General features: G+C 39.3%; 1 protein-coding gene across 1 annotated transcript; it reads right to left on the bottom strand.

Moving 5' to 3' along the window:
• Positions 1 to 483: 483 nt before the first annotated feature.
• LOC117497732 (cyclic nucleotide-gated channel cone photoreceptor subunit alpha-like) lies at positions 484 to 14,554 on the bottom strand. The gene is made up of 9 exons (XM_034149740.1): positions 14,403 to 14,554; positions 6,606 to 6,728; positions 6,112 to 6,198; positions 5,134 to 5,304; positions 3,899 to 3,958; positions 3,210 to 3,416; positions 2,986 to 3,087; positions 2,798 to 2,904; positions 484 to 2,267 (listed from the first exon to the last, which is right to left on the bottom strand). Exons 2-9 carry the CDS (start codon positions 6,701 to 6,703, stop codon positions 871 to 873), a joined length of 2,229 nt encoding a protein of 742 aa, XP_034005631.1. The 5' UTR covers positions 6,704 to 6,728; positions 14,403 to 14,554; the 3' UTR covers positions 484 to 870.
• Positions 14,555 to 14,782: the final 228 nt, after the last annotated feature.

Below are 14,782 nucleotides of genomic sequence, written 5' to 3'. Positions count from 1 at the left end.
GCACTCGAGCTGGTTCCTCCATTCTTACCTACCCTACCTTTAACAAACTCGACTCAAGGTAAATACAACTTTTCTTTGCACAGACGACCTCTACGTCTGTTTTTTTCGGTGAGGACAGATTGCATACACAAAGGTTTTTGACCCACAAACTCATTCATGACAACAAGCTACATACCAGTGTTCCATTAGGCAGCTGTTTTTAATGTATTATAAGATAAAAATGCTTTAGTATAAAAGGTTTTGTCTTCATTTTGGCTATTTTGTTGTTTTGTCTTGGTCTTGTGTCAAATGTTACCAAATTATCGTCAATTATTGTCAATTCAGTCGAGCCAAAACCTATAATGTAGTCATTTTGGTAAAGGTATTTCACATGAAATGTTATCTTTTAATAATTTTCTGATGAAAAACTCAGGTTGAAGCTCTTTCAAGTCCTAATGTTCTTATCCTTAGCCTATCCTTGCAAAAATGCAAACTTATTTGGTCAAAAATACGCAGAATTCACCACCCAAACCATTTGCAAGGTTATGCATGATAGTGGCTCGATTTTCTGGACAAGGACAGCTCTGTGAGAGAGGAGAAGAGAAGGGGACAAGCATTTTTTAAACCACATTTTAGTCCCCGATATTGCATGTTCATATCGGTGCCATCCCGTCTTGGAAAAAAACAATGTTGACGATCAGTATTCCCGTCACAGTTTCCCTCAACACTGCTGCATACACTGTACACAATTCGACACATTATGATGATAACAGACAGATGTATAAATAGATATAAACATGGTCCTTTTTTTTTTTTTTAAAGTGTCCCTCCTTAACTATCCTCCATGAAAAATCCCTTGATCTCCCGTAAAGTCCTCCGGTTTCTCTCACATTACTGGACCTTTTTGTCCTTGTCGGCCTCTACCTCGGCCAGGTCTTGGGGTTGTATGGATTTCACCTTGGCCTCCATCTGGGTGACCCTCTGCTTCATCCTGGATTGAGTGGAGGTAAACTCTGCCATCAACTGGGCGAACTTTCCCTGCATTGAATCCAAGTTGGTCTGCAGTTTCTCGATCTTCTCCTCCAGGTCTTTGGGATCGGCGCCGGCGTTGGCGATGGCCTCGTCGATCAGGTTGTCTTTCATCAGGATGGCTTTACCTTTTTCCTCCAGAGCCTTTTTGGCTTCGGGGTACTCAGTGAGAGACTCCACTAAGTCGTCTTTGGACAGCGCGAAGAGATCCGAGTAGCCAACGCTTCGGATGTTAGCCGTTCTCCTGTTCCCGGCTTTACTTCCCTTGATCCCTAAGATACTGATTTCTCCGAAGTAGGCACCATCGCTGAGCACAACGAACTGCGTGACGCCGTCGTCCGCCACCACAGCCAGCTTCCCCTCCTTAATGATGTACATCTCCCTGCCGATATCGCCCTTCTTGCAGATGTAATCTCCAGGGCTGAACACTTGTGGCTGCAGCTTGAGCACCAACTCAATCAGCAAGCCAGCTTCGCAACCCTGGAAAATTCGCACTTTCTTCAGCGTGTCCAAATGCACGTTGATGGCGATCTCGGCCTTCAGTTTGTCCGGCAGGTTCTTCAAGACTTCCTTCTCGTCGCAGGTCTTCTTCTCCGTCCACAGGTAGTCGAACCACTTGATGACTCTTCCCTCGAGGTCTTTGCTGACCTTTCGAAACTGCATGTACTGCTTAATGGAGTCGATCTTCGCCTGGAATTCGGCGCGAGACGCGTTCATGTTGGAGATCATGGCACCGACGTTACCGACGATACTAGCGAAGATCAGCACACCGGTGAGGAAGTCTGAGATGACGAAGAGGAATTCGACGTCCCTCACGGGCGCTGGGGTCTCTCCGATGGTTGTGAGTGTCAGCGTGGACCAGTACAGCGAGTAGATGTACTTCCTGGCCAAGCGTCCGTACTCCGGGTGGCTGATATTGGGATAAACCCACGTGTCGGTTCCAAACCCAATAGTTTTCGAGATGGCGAAGAACATGCAAGCGTTCCAGTGGATGATGGTCAGGATGTAAAGTACGAGGTTGCTGATACGGAACATGTTCGGGAAGCTGGTTCTTGTTTCAGTCCTCTCGAAGAACTCAAAAAGCCTCGTCATTTTGCAGAGGCGGTTGAATCTGAACTCCGGGTTGTTGTATCCGAATTTGAGAAACAGCAGATCAGTGGGTATCATGGTAATCATGTCGTATTTGAACTGAGGCGTCGTTTTGTATTTGTCTCGCAGTTTCTTCGAGTCTTTCACCAGCAGGCCTTGCTCCAGGTAACCTGAGGGGGAAACACAAAATCAGGAGCCTTAAACATATTTTTATCACAGCACTATCATATTAGAAAGAACATACATAACATTCATCTGTTTGCAACTCACATATATCGCATCAATATTCCAATTACTGTATATAGACTATTCTGCACAGTTTCTATCATTACATCACATGTCACTTGTTAGACGCTTTTATCCAAAGCGACTTACATACTCAATACTGTGGGCAATCCCCACAGGAGCAATTTGGGGTGAAGTGTCTCAGGGACGACATGCTGACTGCAGTGGGGTTTGAACCTGTGACCCCCTGATCCGAACACAAACACACAACCCACTGCACCACACGCCCCCGTCATATTCTGTTTCTATTATATTCCATTTTATTTTATTTACTTGCACTATTTTATCTGTTGTATTGTGTTGGAGGAGCCTGTGATCTAAGATTGTCATTGTCATAACTACACTGTAGCTATGCACACATGAAATACTGTAAAAAATAATTATTTTAAAAATCTGTTTGCTCAAAGCTCCCGACCTGTTCTCGATCTGACAAACGTATCCCCAAAGTAGATGATATCAGCGCCGTAGTCCAAGAAGATCCAGAGGTTTGTGTACGTGTCCTGGAGCTCATTAAAGCAGGATCTAAACGACAACAATACATTTTAAAATGTTGTAAGTGGGAGTGAAGACGGAATATCTGAAGCATGTTTTAATGGAAGTTACCTTGTTACAATCATCATCAGGTTGTAAAATACTGGGCATGCGATGACTGTGAGCCACCTGTAGTACAAGTCTGAGGCTGGATCCATCATCCAGGTATCTTTCCTGAAAAAAACACAAAAAATGAATTTGTTTTTGGACGTTTTGGTGGATTTTACCTGCAAGACGATGTGTTTTCTCATATTAGATTTCCCAGTCTCAATACTCTATCTAGCTGTCATACTTACGGTGGCTCTTCTTTCTTCTTCTCATCCTTCTTATCATCCTTCTTATCATCCTTCTTCTCGTCTTTCTTCTCGTCTTTCTTCTCGTCTTTCTTCTCGTCTTTCTTCTCGTCGTCCTTCTTGTCTCCGTCTTTCTTCTCGTCGTCCTTCTTGTCTCCGTCTTTCTTCTCGTCGTCCTTTTTAATCTCCTCCTTTTTTTCCTCTTTTTTGCTAGGGGTCAGATGTTGTTGTTTGTATATGGTGGTAAAGACAGAGGTGGTCTATTGGACTAGAGGAAGGGGTTTCTACTGGATTCAATCTTGGGATTCAGGACGTTGTTGGAAGATCTGGTGCAGGTTGTACTTTTGTCCAGAAGATGGCAGCGTAAACCCATTACGTTTCTGCTTCTTTTTCCTTTACCACTTCAAAACTATTTCATATCATGCCTAATATACAAAACGTGTACAACCCACATCATGATTTACAACAACACACAGGCAACAGTTAGAAGATTTAACCGTCTGTTGAAGGAGGAAACACCAAAAAGGGAAGAGGGATTGTTGTTTCTAAGGACTTATGTGCTAGCTACTGCAGGATGTACCATAATAGCGTGATACAAACTAAGCTACTAATGTCAGGCGGGATCTATGACTATGTTTCCTATACAAATTCTACTTTTTCTATTATTCTATTCTATTTTCTGACACACTTACTTGTCTGTGTTGTTGCAGTTATTCATGTTGTAAGTAGCTAGCGGCCACTTAATGGCAAGACTTTGGAAAGAAATTAAGGAAAAGATGTTTACACAGGAAGCCCTCACAACGTCAGACATTAAAACGTATTGTCTTTGCTAACAGTTCCAGTTCATTCAAATTACGTTTTCTAAATGCTAATCCTACGGATGATTATGAATTCATCTCTTGTTGAATGGTAAAAAATATTGAGTCTTTTTTTAATCCGTCAGTGTGCAGTTTGCATGTGGAAAAAGCTTTTTCACATAGAAGCTTCGGACATTCATCAGTGGGGAATTAACTCATACACTTTAATGTCGTAGACCAAACATGTAAATCTCTTCAGCTTGTGTTAACCGTATTACAGGCCTTCAACCAAAAACCAATTGAAAAAAACATTGACTTCGAGGAGAGAAAACAAGAAGTGCTGAGATGTTAACTCATTCCAAAGTTTTATGAGTCATTCCCAGGTTTTATGAGTCATTCCCAGGTTTTAGAACTCATTACCAGGTTTTATGAGTCATTCCCAGGTTTTAGGACTCATTCCCAGGTTGTATGACTCATTCCCAGGTTTTATGATTCATTCCCAGGTTTTATGATTAATTCCCAGGTTTTAGGACTCATTCCCAGGTTTTATGATTCATTCCCAGGTTTTAGGACTCATTCCCAGGTTTCAGGACTCATGACCTTTCACTATGTTGTCTGCAGAGGCCAGGGATAGAACCACCAACCCTCCGATTGGTGGACGACCTCTGATATGCTTTCCTGACATGTTTTGTTTATTTTGTTGGTGAAGTACCCTTTAAATCTTAAGGTATCAGCGCTGCACACATTCCCAGGTTGTAGGACTCATTCCCAGGTTTTATGACTCAATCCCAGGTTGTATGAGTCATTCCCAGGTTGTAAGAGTCATTCCCAGGTTTTAGGACTCATTCCCAGGTTTTATGACTCATTCCCAGGTTTTATGACTCAATCCCAGGTTGTAAGAGTCATTCCCAGGTTTTAGGACTCATTCCCAGGTTTTATGACTCATTCCCAGGTTTTATGACTCAATCCCAGGTTGTAAGAGTCATTCCCAGGTTTTAGGACTCATTCCCAGGTTTTAGGACTCATTCCCAGGTTTTATGTTATGCTTTCCTGAGATTTGTTGTTTATTTTGTTGGTGAAATACCCTTTAAATGTTAAGGTATCAGTGCTGCACACATTCCCGTACTCACTTCCTCTTGCGGGCGACGTCACAGGACCCCAAAGACTGAGCGTTGCTTTCTCTCGACGTCTCTTTGAGCTCGGGGCCCCTGAAGCGGTCGAGGAATGAGTCGCGTCGCTCCACCTCGGGGTGAACTCTGTGAGACGCCCAGTTCCACAGCATGAAGAAGAAGTAAGAGAGCCTGGGAGGTTAGTAGGGGGAGAGAGGAGCAAAGTGACAGCCGTCTAGTCTATTGGGACAGGAAGTGTACATACTAGAGGTGGAGGAGGTAATCACATCTTATACTTATATACCAATACTACGTCTCTACTAGTCAAAATACTACAACAATGCCAAAACACTTGCAACGTAAAGTCTTTCAATCCTAAGTTTACAGTCCATCGACAGGTAAAATAATTCCCATTTATTTTGATATTTGATTAATCATGTAATATTTCATGCAAAGATGTCAAAAGAAAAAGCTGTCTTCAGCATAAAATATGAAAATGTACTGCTTTCTATTAATTTAAAGTAAACATCTTCGGGTTTTGAACAGACAAAAGGATTAATATAAAGTACTTTCTTTAATTTTTCGTTATTTTTTGACATTCTATCAAACAAAATGATTATTAACATATTATATTTTCTCGCAGAGGAGAAATCAATAATAACATAATTGCAGCACATATTGTTTATTTTATATTTTATATACTTTTTTTAACATTTTGTTATTTTTATCGTTGCTTTGCTTTTATTGTTGAACATTGAAAATATTAAATTTTAGGGTTTTTGGCAGTTGTTTTTTTTCTATTTATTTAAATGGAGCAATCTACAGTACTCTACTTGAACAGGATGTGTATATACCAGAGGTGGAGGATGTGTAATGTAGAATAGAATAAAGATACTCAGGTGAAGCACCTCAAAATTGTGCTTAAATGAACTTTCAGTGACTTTCCACCTCTGGTAAATACTGACTTATAACTACAGGCACATTTTTAATGAAGTTTACCTGGCTATCGCCCCGGATCCTGTGAAGGAGTTTCTGTGAGAATCTGAAGACAGCGCTCTCTCAGAGATATCTTCACACAGAGAAGCCCTGTGAGATGCCAAAAATATATATTATTATGTTATTATGATTTGATGAGGCTCTGAAAGATACAAAATGTGTTATCAAAACAGATATCACTCTTAGAAATCAATGCAAAAGGTAGGATAATAGTTTTAAATAGCAGTTTTTAAGAGCATTACTTGAATTTGCATCAGATACAAAAACCATCTCAGAAATATCACGGTTTTGCAATATTAACAGGATTACAGAAAAACTACTGCCCCTGATTTCCATGAATCAAAATCAACTCTAAAACAGAAATCAATGTGTTGTTTATATACTCGGAGTAATGCAATATAACACTTCTTCCTTTTTGCATCCCTGCTCTATCCCCAATACGGCTTTTGCTGCTGCGGCCCTGTTATAATCGTAAGAGTTTCAGGGTGATATCAGACCTGCTTTCTCCATTTTCGATGACAGCGAGCTCGTCATCAGGGTTGGACAGCCGCTGTCTGGAGGAGAAAAGCTTTCTCTCACTGCCGGTTTTTGCCATGTCGCCGTGTCTGGCTCTGATGGCCCTGCAGCACACAACACAGAGAAAAGGCAACTTTACACATCACATTTTACATATATTTTTAGTAAGGAATTTAATATTTGTGGTTCTTGTATTACATGCAAATTTGCTCTTTTTGTTAAATACGCTCGATTGAGTGGCCTATTTTGACTTTAGTTAACCGGATTACATTTCTTAAACAAAATACATGTCTCCTACTCTTCAACTTCACACTTGTGTTTGCTCAATCGTTAGCTTTAAGTCTTCTTCAATACAGCATGGTGTAAATGTAGTCAATTGTGGTCTAATTTTAAATAAAAAAGACAATAAAGCAGTGTATGTATGAGTGTAAAGCTAACTTGTGATTGACAGGTGGCTTTACCATGGTGTTGTCTGTGTTTTTGTACCGCTACAGTATACAATAACCACAATAACTTTTCAACCAGTGGACAAAATGCAGTAGATTCAGTATTACATTACATGTCACTTGTTGCTTTTATCCAAAGCGACTTACATACATTCAGTAGGCCTACTGTGGACAATCCCCACAGGAGCAATTTGGGGTGAAGTGTCTTGCCCAGGGACACAACGACATGCTGACTGCAGTGGGACTCGAACTTGCTACCCCGTGATTCAAAGTTCAGCGCACTAAATTCAGCGCACAATCCCACTGAGCCACAGCCTCCCCTCAGATCCACAGAAAAGACAGGAAGTAGAACTCCAGTTATGATGCCTAAGGAACTGCTGAGTAACCTAACAAACAACATGCTAATTGTCCAGCTAACTAGCCGGATAACTGCTTATCAACCTGCTAACTGAGATGCTAATCGGCCTGCTAACTAGCCTGCTAACTGCCTAGTTTATGACCAGCTGACCAACCTAACAAACAACATGCTAACTGAGATGCTAATTGTCCAGCTAACTAGCCGGATAACTGCTTATCAACCTGCTAACTGAGATGCTAATCGGCCTGCTAACTATCCTGCTAACTGCCTAGTTTATGACCAGCTGACCAACCTAACAAACGACATGCTAACTGAGATGCTAATTGTCCAGCTAAATAGCATGCTAATCACTTATCAACCTGCTAACTGCCTAGTTTATGACCAGCTGACTAACCTAACAAACAACATGCTAACTTAGATGCTAATTGCTTATCAACCTACTACTTTCAAACTGACATGTTAACTGCTAACTAACCTGCTAACCTTTCACAGTTAGTTTTTTCGCTTCATGAAACTTAACTGTAACATTTTGGTTGTGGTTGGCCAACTGTGCACCACCTTCTTGTGTCACGACTATATTTGGTTATTTCCATTTAATGCTACGTTGTACAGAGTCAAAGTTATTTCAGTTATTTGCATAGGTATAGGTACAAAAAAATTACATTTGTATAAACAAATTGTATAATACCATAATACTGTGAAAAGACCCATTCTGCAAACTACTGTAAGTACTTGTACTTTTGGTAAATGTAGCTGATCATATTTGGGACTTTTAGTGGAGTATTTTAAGTACATAGTATTCCTACTTTTACATTACATTACATGTCATTTGTTAGACGCTTTTATCCAAAGCAACTTACATACATTCAGTACTGTGGACAATCTCCACAGGAGGAATTTGGGGTGAAGTGTCTTGCCCAGGGACACAACGACATGCTGACTGCAGTGGGACTCGAACTTGCTATCCCCTGATTCGAAGTCCATCACACTCTCCACTGAGCCACAGCCTCCTCAAGTAAAGGATCTAAGTACTTCTTACAGCTCTGGTTACGTCACAGTGATTATATCCACTTATAGATTATGGTGTTAATTAGCTTTTGAAGCCCCTAAACACTAAACATCAAAAAGCTAAATGCATTAATTTCCCTCCCTCATGAGAGAGAGCTGTTGTTTACTGAACGCCACTTTTCACAGTTTGTCTGAGAGTAGCACCTAAAAATACATGCTCATTATGTCCTTAACACTAAACAGGATCAGAGTCCTCTCTCTGTAAACGATCAGCTGGTTTTTAAAATAACTAAAGCTATGGCTTACAGGCAGACTGTGGTTCTATCTTCAGTCCTGTGTGCAGCAGGTTAAGTCCATTAGGGCTTCACTTAGAGAACAGCCAGGCCAGGGACTCGCTTCTCAGTACAGTCTGGAGAAAACAGCCTTGTCTCCAGGAAATGTTTTAAGAAAATACTTGTTTTTATTATACTATCTTGTAATGGTGTCATTGCATATGTGAAATATGGTCTAATAAACATAAAAGTCTCATAAATAAAAGTAGTGCAAAGTTATAGAACAGATTACAAGTAGAATCTGTATAATAAAACTCAGTAAATAAAAAAGAAATCAGTTTATACGTGATGCTTATGTAGGTAATGTTAACGGCAGTGTTGTAGTCAAGTCACCAATTCACGAGTCCAAGTCACTCTCGAGTCACCACTCTTCGAGTCCAAGTCTGAGTCACCTAGGGAGAGTCGTAGTCGAGTCCGAGTCCAAGTCCGAGTCACCCAAGCAGTGTCCGAGTCGAGTCCGAGTCATCATTACCTGTGTTCGAGTCTGAGTCCAAGTCCGAGTCATCCAAGGAGTGTCCGAGTCCGAGTCGGAGCGTCAATGTACAAGTCGAGTCCGAGTCATCGTGGGGGGAAAAATTCACGAGTCCAAGTCATCGTCCGCGAGAATTCACGAGTTCGAGTCCAAGTCATCGTGCGCGAGAATTCACGAGTCCGAGTCGCGTCAATCAGTGCGCGAGTCCGAGTCGAGTCACGAGTCCCGAAAATCGGCACTCGAGTACTCCATCTCTGGTTAACGGTACACAAGTATTATTGCGAAAGGTTTAATTGCAAGGGTGAAAGTATTGTCTAAACTGCATGTAAAGTGTGTCTCCATAAAAAAAATCAAAGGCACACAGTTGTGTTTGTGCAAGAATTGGCAAAAAAACGCAACCAGCATCACATGTGGGAAAGTAGTTATTATAATTACATCATTTCATTCTGTCAAAGATACAACAAATGTTTTATCAGAAAATAAACTATGCAAAAGGTGCTCATGTGGTAGAATAGTAATACATGTATAAGTAACACACAGTGAGTTCTTGAACATTACTTCTGAATCTAGGGTTGCAGCGGTATAAGATTTTCCCGGTATGAACAGTCTCAGAAAATATCAAGGTTTCATGGTTTTACCTGCTTTATCTATTCCTACCACCGCCAAGGAGGGTTTATTTCCTTCTCTGTATCTTTCTTTCTTTCTTTGTCTGTCAGCAGGATTAAGGAAAAAAACTACTGGCCTGATTTGTAGGAAATGTGATGGAAGGGTGTGTAACAGGCTGAGGAATAAACCATAACATTTTAGAGCTGATCTGAATCACAGAGTAGCTACACTGACTGCTTTTCACTGAGATTTACATAGAGAGAAAGGCTTTTTTGTTTGTTTTGAATTCATGCAATTTTGAATTAGTTTCCGACTGGTAAAAATTCACGAGATCGACAGCTATGTACGAGAACTACAGCTATGGCTTACAGGCAGACTGTAGTTTCTATCTTCAGTTTCAGTTAAGTCCATTAGGGCTCCACTTATGGCGCTTTTCCACTGCAGCACGTAGCATGGTTTAGTTTGGTTTGGTTTGGCCCAGCCCGCTTTTTTTTGCTTTTCCACTAGGGGTATTTCCGGCCCAGGGTATTTTTTCACCCAGGGCAGGGACTCACTTCTCAGTACAGTCTGGAGAAAACAGCCAGGTGCCCAGGAAATGCTTTCATAGAGACTTAAATTGGGTTATTGCATTGGTGGAAAATGGTAATAAAATTGAATAATTTGCTTAAAATGAACGGTTCGGATTGCCTAAGGTTGTGCTAAAATGCAGAATAGATTCCCTTTAAGGATCAGTTTTACAATGGCAATAATTACGAAAGAAATCAGTTTAAATGTCATGCTAACTTGGGTAATTTCTCACAGTGCACACATGGCCTTATGCAAGGGGTCATGGGTAAAATAATGGTCTTAAAAACATAAAAAATCTCCTAAAATAATTATCCAAGAAGCACTGTAGGGTTTGTGAAAAAATGAAGAACAGATTGCTTTTACTATTAGCTTCAAAAATATATACAACTTCGCATGATATTTGGTTCAAAGTATTGTGATAACTTTAACTTCAAGAGTAGACTTAGTTCCTGAAGTTCCAGAAACTTTTATATAGATATTTGACTGTATTTATTACTTTATTTAATCATGGTACAGTTGACTGAGGTAGATGCAGCACTCAGATCTTCTACTCAAGTAAAAGTATTAATACTACGGTGTAAAAGTCCTGAAATTGATAATGTAACTTAAGTAAAATGACCAAAGTATTAGCTTCAAATTATACTTAAAGTACCAAAAGTAACAAAAAGAACAACTCATGATGCAGAATGGCCTGTCAGGATAATATATATGAATAATTGGATGAAAATTAAACGTGTGTTCATCATTTTAATGTTGTAGATGGTAAAGGCGGAGCTAATTTGATCTACTTTAAATACTTACGCTCATACAACTACTATTCTCAGATTAACATGGTTCAGTAAAAAGTACAATATGTCCCTCAGAGATGTAGTGGAGTAGAAGTATACATGTGCATTAAAGGGGACCTATCATGCAAAATGCACTTTGTGATGTCTTTTATACATAAAGATGTGTCCCCGGTGTGTCAGGGAACTCACGCAACGTCAGAAAATAAAACCCTCTCTCTTTTCCTCCGTACCCAAATCTCTAAAAACGGGGGTACGTCCGATATGACGTAATATCGGAAATGTGGACCCACGGCCCTATCAGAAACGTTGCTATCAGAAACAATGCCCGACTGTTTTGGACGTAATATGGTCGGTGTTTACATTAGCATCGCTAACACTCAGAGCTAACCTGTACTGGAGAGCATGTGTGTGAGGCACCACCTTACATTTCCCGCCAAAGATTTGGGGAAATTGGTCCGTGCGCAAAGCATTGTGGGGATTTTAAGACCGCGGAGTCTACACATGTGCAGCCTCGAAATTTCTCGCTACGAAGTACGCCGGGCTCGGTAGAATTCCAAGTATGCTGGACATTGGAACAGTCCTTCGGCGGGACTCGATGATGTAGTATGCTTGAAATAGTGGCTCTGGAGTAGCCTTCCTCGACATTGAGAAACACCCTGTGTATGTAACACAACCAAGATGGCTGACATTGGTCTTCATTAAGTAACTGCCTCTATGTTGGTCATTTAAATATATATTGCATAATGTAAAATAAAGGAGTTTTAACTTTGCACAAACCCTATAGTGTGCATTGAATTATTGTGGAATATTTACATGTTTTTAGGACTTTATTCCAGCTTTGCAATGAGCTGTTTGCCAGATGAGTATTCAAAAAGCACCACAAACATCCTTATTGTTATGTTTTCACGTTGGATTTGATGCTTTCGAGCCAATTAAAACAATGTGCTTATTGCTTCCACTAATGGATATTTTTTGGTAAATACTGACTCACTGATCTCTGGGGAACACCGGTGGTTGTAACACTACACGTGCACACATGCAGATTACTGCTAATACCAGGGAGTTAACCAACCCCCCACTAAATTAAATCACAGGAGCATAACCACCATGAGGCCGCGTGCAGTGGAGTGTGAGGAAAGGTAAATCCAGCGTCTGCACAGTATTGTCTCTCCACATGTGAGTTGCATAATCGTCTCCAGACACACAGCATTTCTGCATGTTGAACCTGACAATGCATTTATATAATGATAGTTGATGTAATGAAGTGTGCTGGTGATTTCTGACTCTTCTTTAACCTAATTTGCTAATTATTTTCTTCCTTTTTAATATGAAAACCCTCACTTGATTAAGACATGATGCCAGTTATAATAAAGGGTGATGGTGCAATTATTATATTGGCTATTATTTTTTGTTTGTTAATAATGCACTGCCCTTCTTGTGTTGTGGAGAACATGTGCAACAACAACTCAAACGTATTCAAAAAGCCTGAACAAAAAGTTGGACATTGGTGATTGCCTATTGTAGTAGAAACATTTTTGTATATTTCCCAAATATTTCTTTATGTATTTATTTTTGTTCTGGTACCTCTTGTCTATTTTTATATATTTATATATATGTTTTAGGTAATTTCTTTGTGTTTTTAACCCTCTGAATGCTTCATTATTATCACCTTTTTATTTTGTCTCGAATGTATATTTATTTGTTTGCTTATACAGAAACAGATGTGTGGATCTAGTGCACCTGCAGAGCTAAATATGTAATTAAACTAACTACTTTGTTACAACAAATACATTTATGGATAAATAATATCCAAAACATAAACTAATAAATACATTAAAAAATTAAAAGTGAATCTTTAAAGGGGACCTATCATGCAAAATGCACTTTCTGATGTCTTTTATACATCACTATGTGTCCCCGGTGTGTCAGGGAACTCACGCAGCGTCAGAAAATAAAAGCTTTATACCCCAAATCAGCACTTTTGAAACAGGAAGTGAAATAGAGGGATATGAGGCATGGCTAGAATGGGTGATCTGTTTGGTATTTTGAGCAAAACACTTCATAGACATGTTTTTTATATATTTGTATATATCTGAGACCTATGCTATTGCCTAAAAATAGCATGATAGGTGACCTTTAAATGTGCAGGTAAATGTCAAAATAAATTAACCCAGAAATAAGTAAAATGCCCAAAAATAACCTTTACCTAGATTTTAATGTTTTTTGGTTTCAATGCATATATTTTTTATTTTAAAATACAAAATATGTATTCTTTTTGTTCACATAAACACTTGCATAAAATCCAGATAATTAAAAAATAAGAAATATGATAACCTGTACATTTGTCACATAATTGGAGCTGTTATATCAACTGTATTCTTATTTATTTGTAATATTATTTGTATTATAATGGCAGATTTAACCAGAACTTGGACTGGACTGAATTTCAGCCAGAGGATAATCAAAATACCTTCTTATTGATTATATTATATTATCTGTATTTGTACAATAAAGGTTTATTCAGGGTTTAATGCTCCATGTTTTTGGTCCTGGAGATTAGTTGCCCTGCTGGGGTCAAGACTCACTAAGAGGCTTCTGGTGAGGTTGTGTATTCACCGAGATTATATACTCTTTTTACCCACCAATAACTCATTATCTACATTAAATCCATTTATAAAGTCAATTAACTAGATTCTCTTTATAAAAACACACTGGTAATGTATTCAAAATCTTCCACAGATATGCAAATGTAAAAAGAAAAATACTTTCAGGCCTGCACTGTTTTACTTATACACTCTTAATGTAATAATATATGATGACTCGCCAAAAGACAAATAATAATATGAATATAATAATAATAAGATAATGATATATATTATATTTTCATCCATATTTAAATGCTTGCTTTATTATAAAAAGTGACCCAGGTCTCAATACTTTCTCTAAAAAAGTGTTTTCAGTAAATCCACATGTTTTATTTTATTTTTTTGCAAGTTGCTTAGAGTGCCGAGTGCAAAAAGAAAAAGCCTCGACAGCTTTATGGCGAATTTATTTCAACATCTTCGACAACCTGTTACTGAAAACTGCGAAAAGAAAAGACAGGAACCGAAGCTTATTTTATAAAATAACATTATTTGAGAGCTGAGACTTGTGCTAAGTCTCTGCTGGAGGAATAAAAAGCATTAGGCAGATTTAACTCACCCTTTAGAAGCCTTTTCACACTGAGTTTTGTATTCCGAAAAAACAAGTAATTCCCCTGTGATCGCTTCTGGGTAATCCCATCTTCAAATCTTCATAAAAACGCGAATGTAAAATAGTTCTCCTGCGATTTTTACGATCCCTTTGCAGCGTCACCAGAAATCCCTGTCCATCACCGGCAGCAGCAGGGCGGATCTGCAGGATGAAGACAGTGCTAAAATCACAGGTCCCAGATCAGAGGAGGGGAGGAGACCTGATCACTGTCCTTAACCCACAGCAGGACTCTGACACACTGCAGAGAGCAAGGAAATGCATTTAAACATGTTTTTTGTTGTCTTTTCAATTAAACAAATTAAGATAATACAGATTACCACAGTGGTGTT

Source organism: Trematomus bernacchii, unplaced genomic scaffold, assembly GCF_902827165.1.
Source record: "Trematomus bernacchii unplaced genomic scaffold, fTreBer1.1, whole genome shotgun sequence".
In the NCBI taxonomy this organism is placed as follows: Eukaryota; Metazoa; Chordata; class Actinopteri; order Perciformes; family Nototheniidae; genus Trematomus; species Trematomus bernacchii.
Note: the sequence above shows the minus strand (reverse complement) of the source record. Positions and strands in the feature narration are given on the sequence as shown.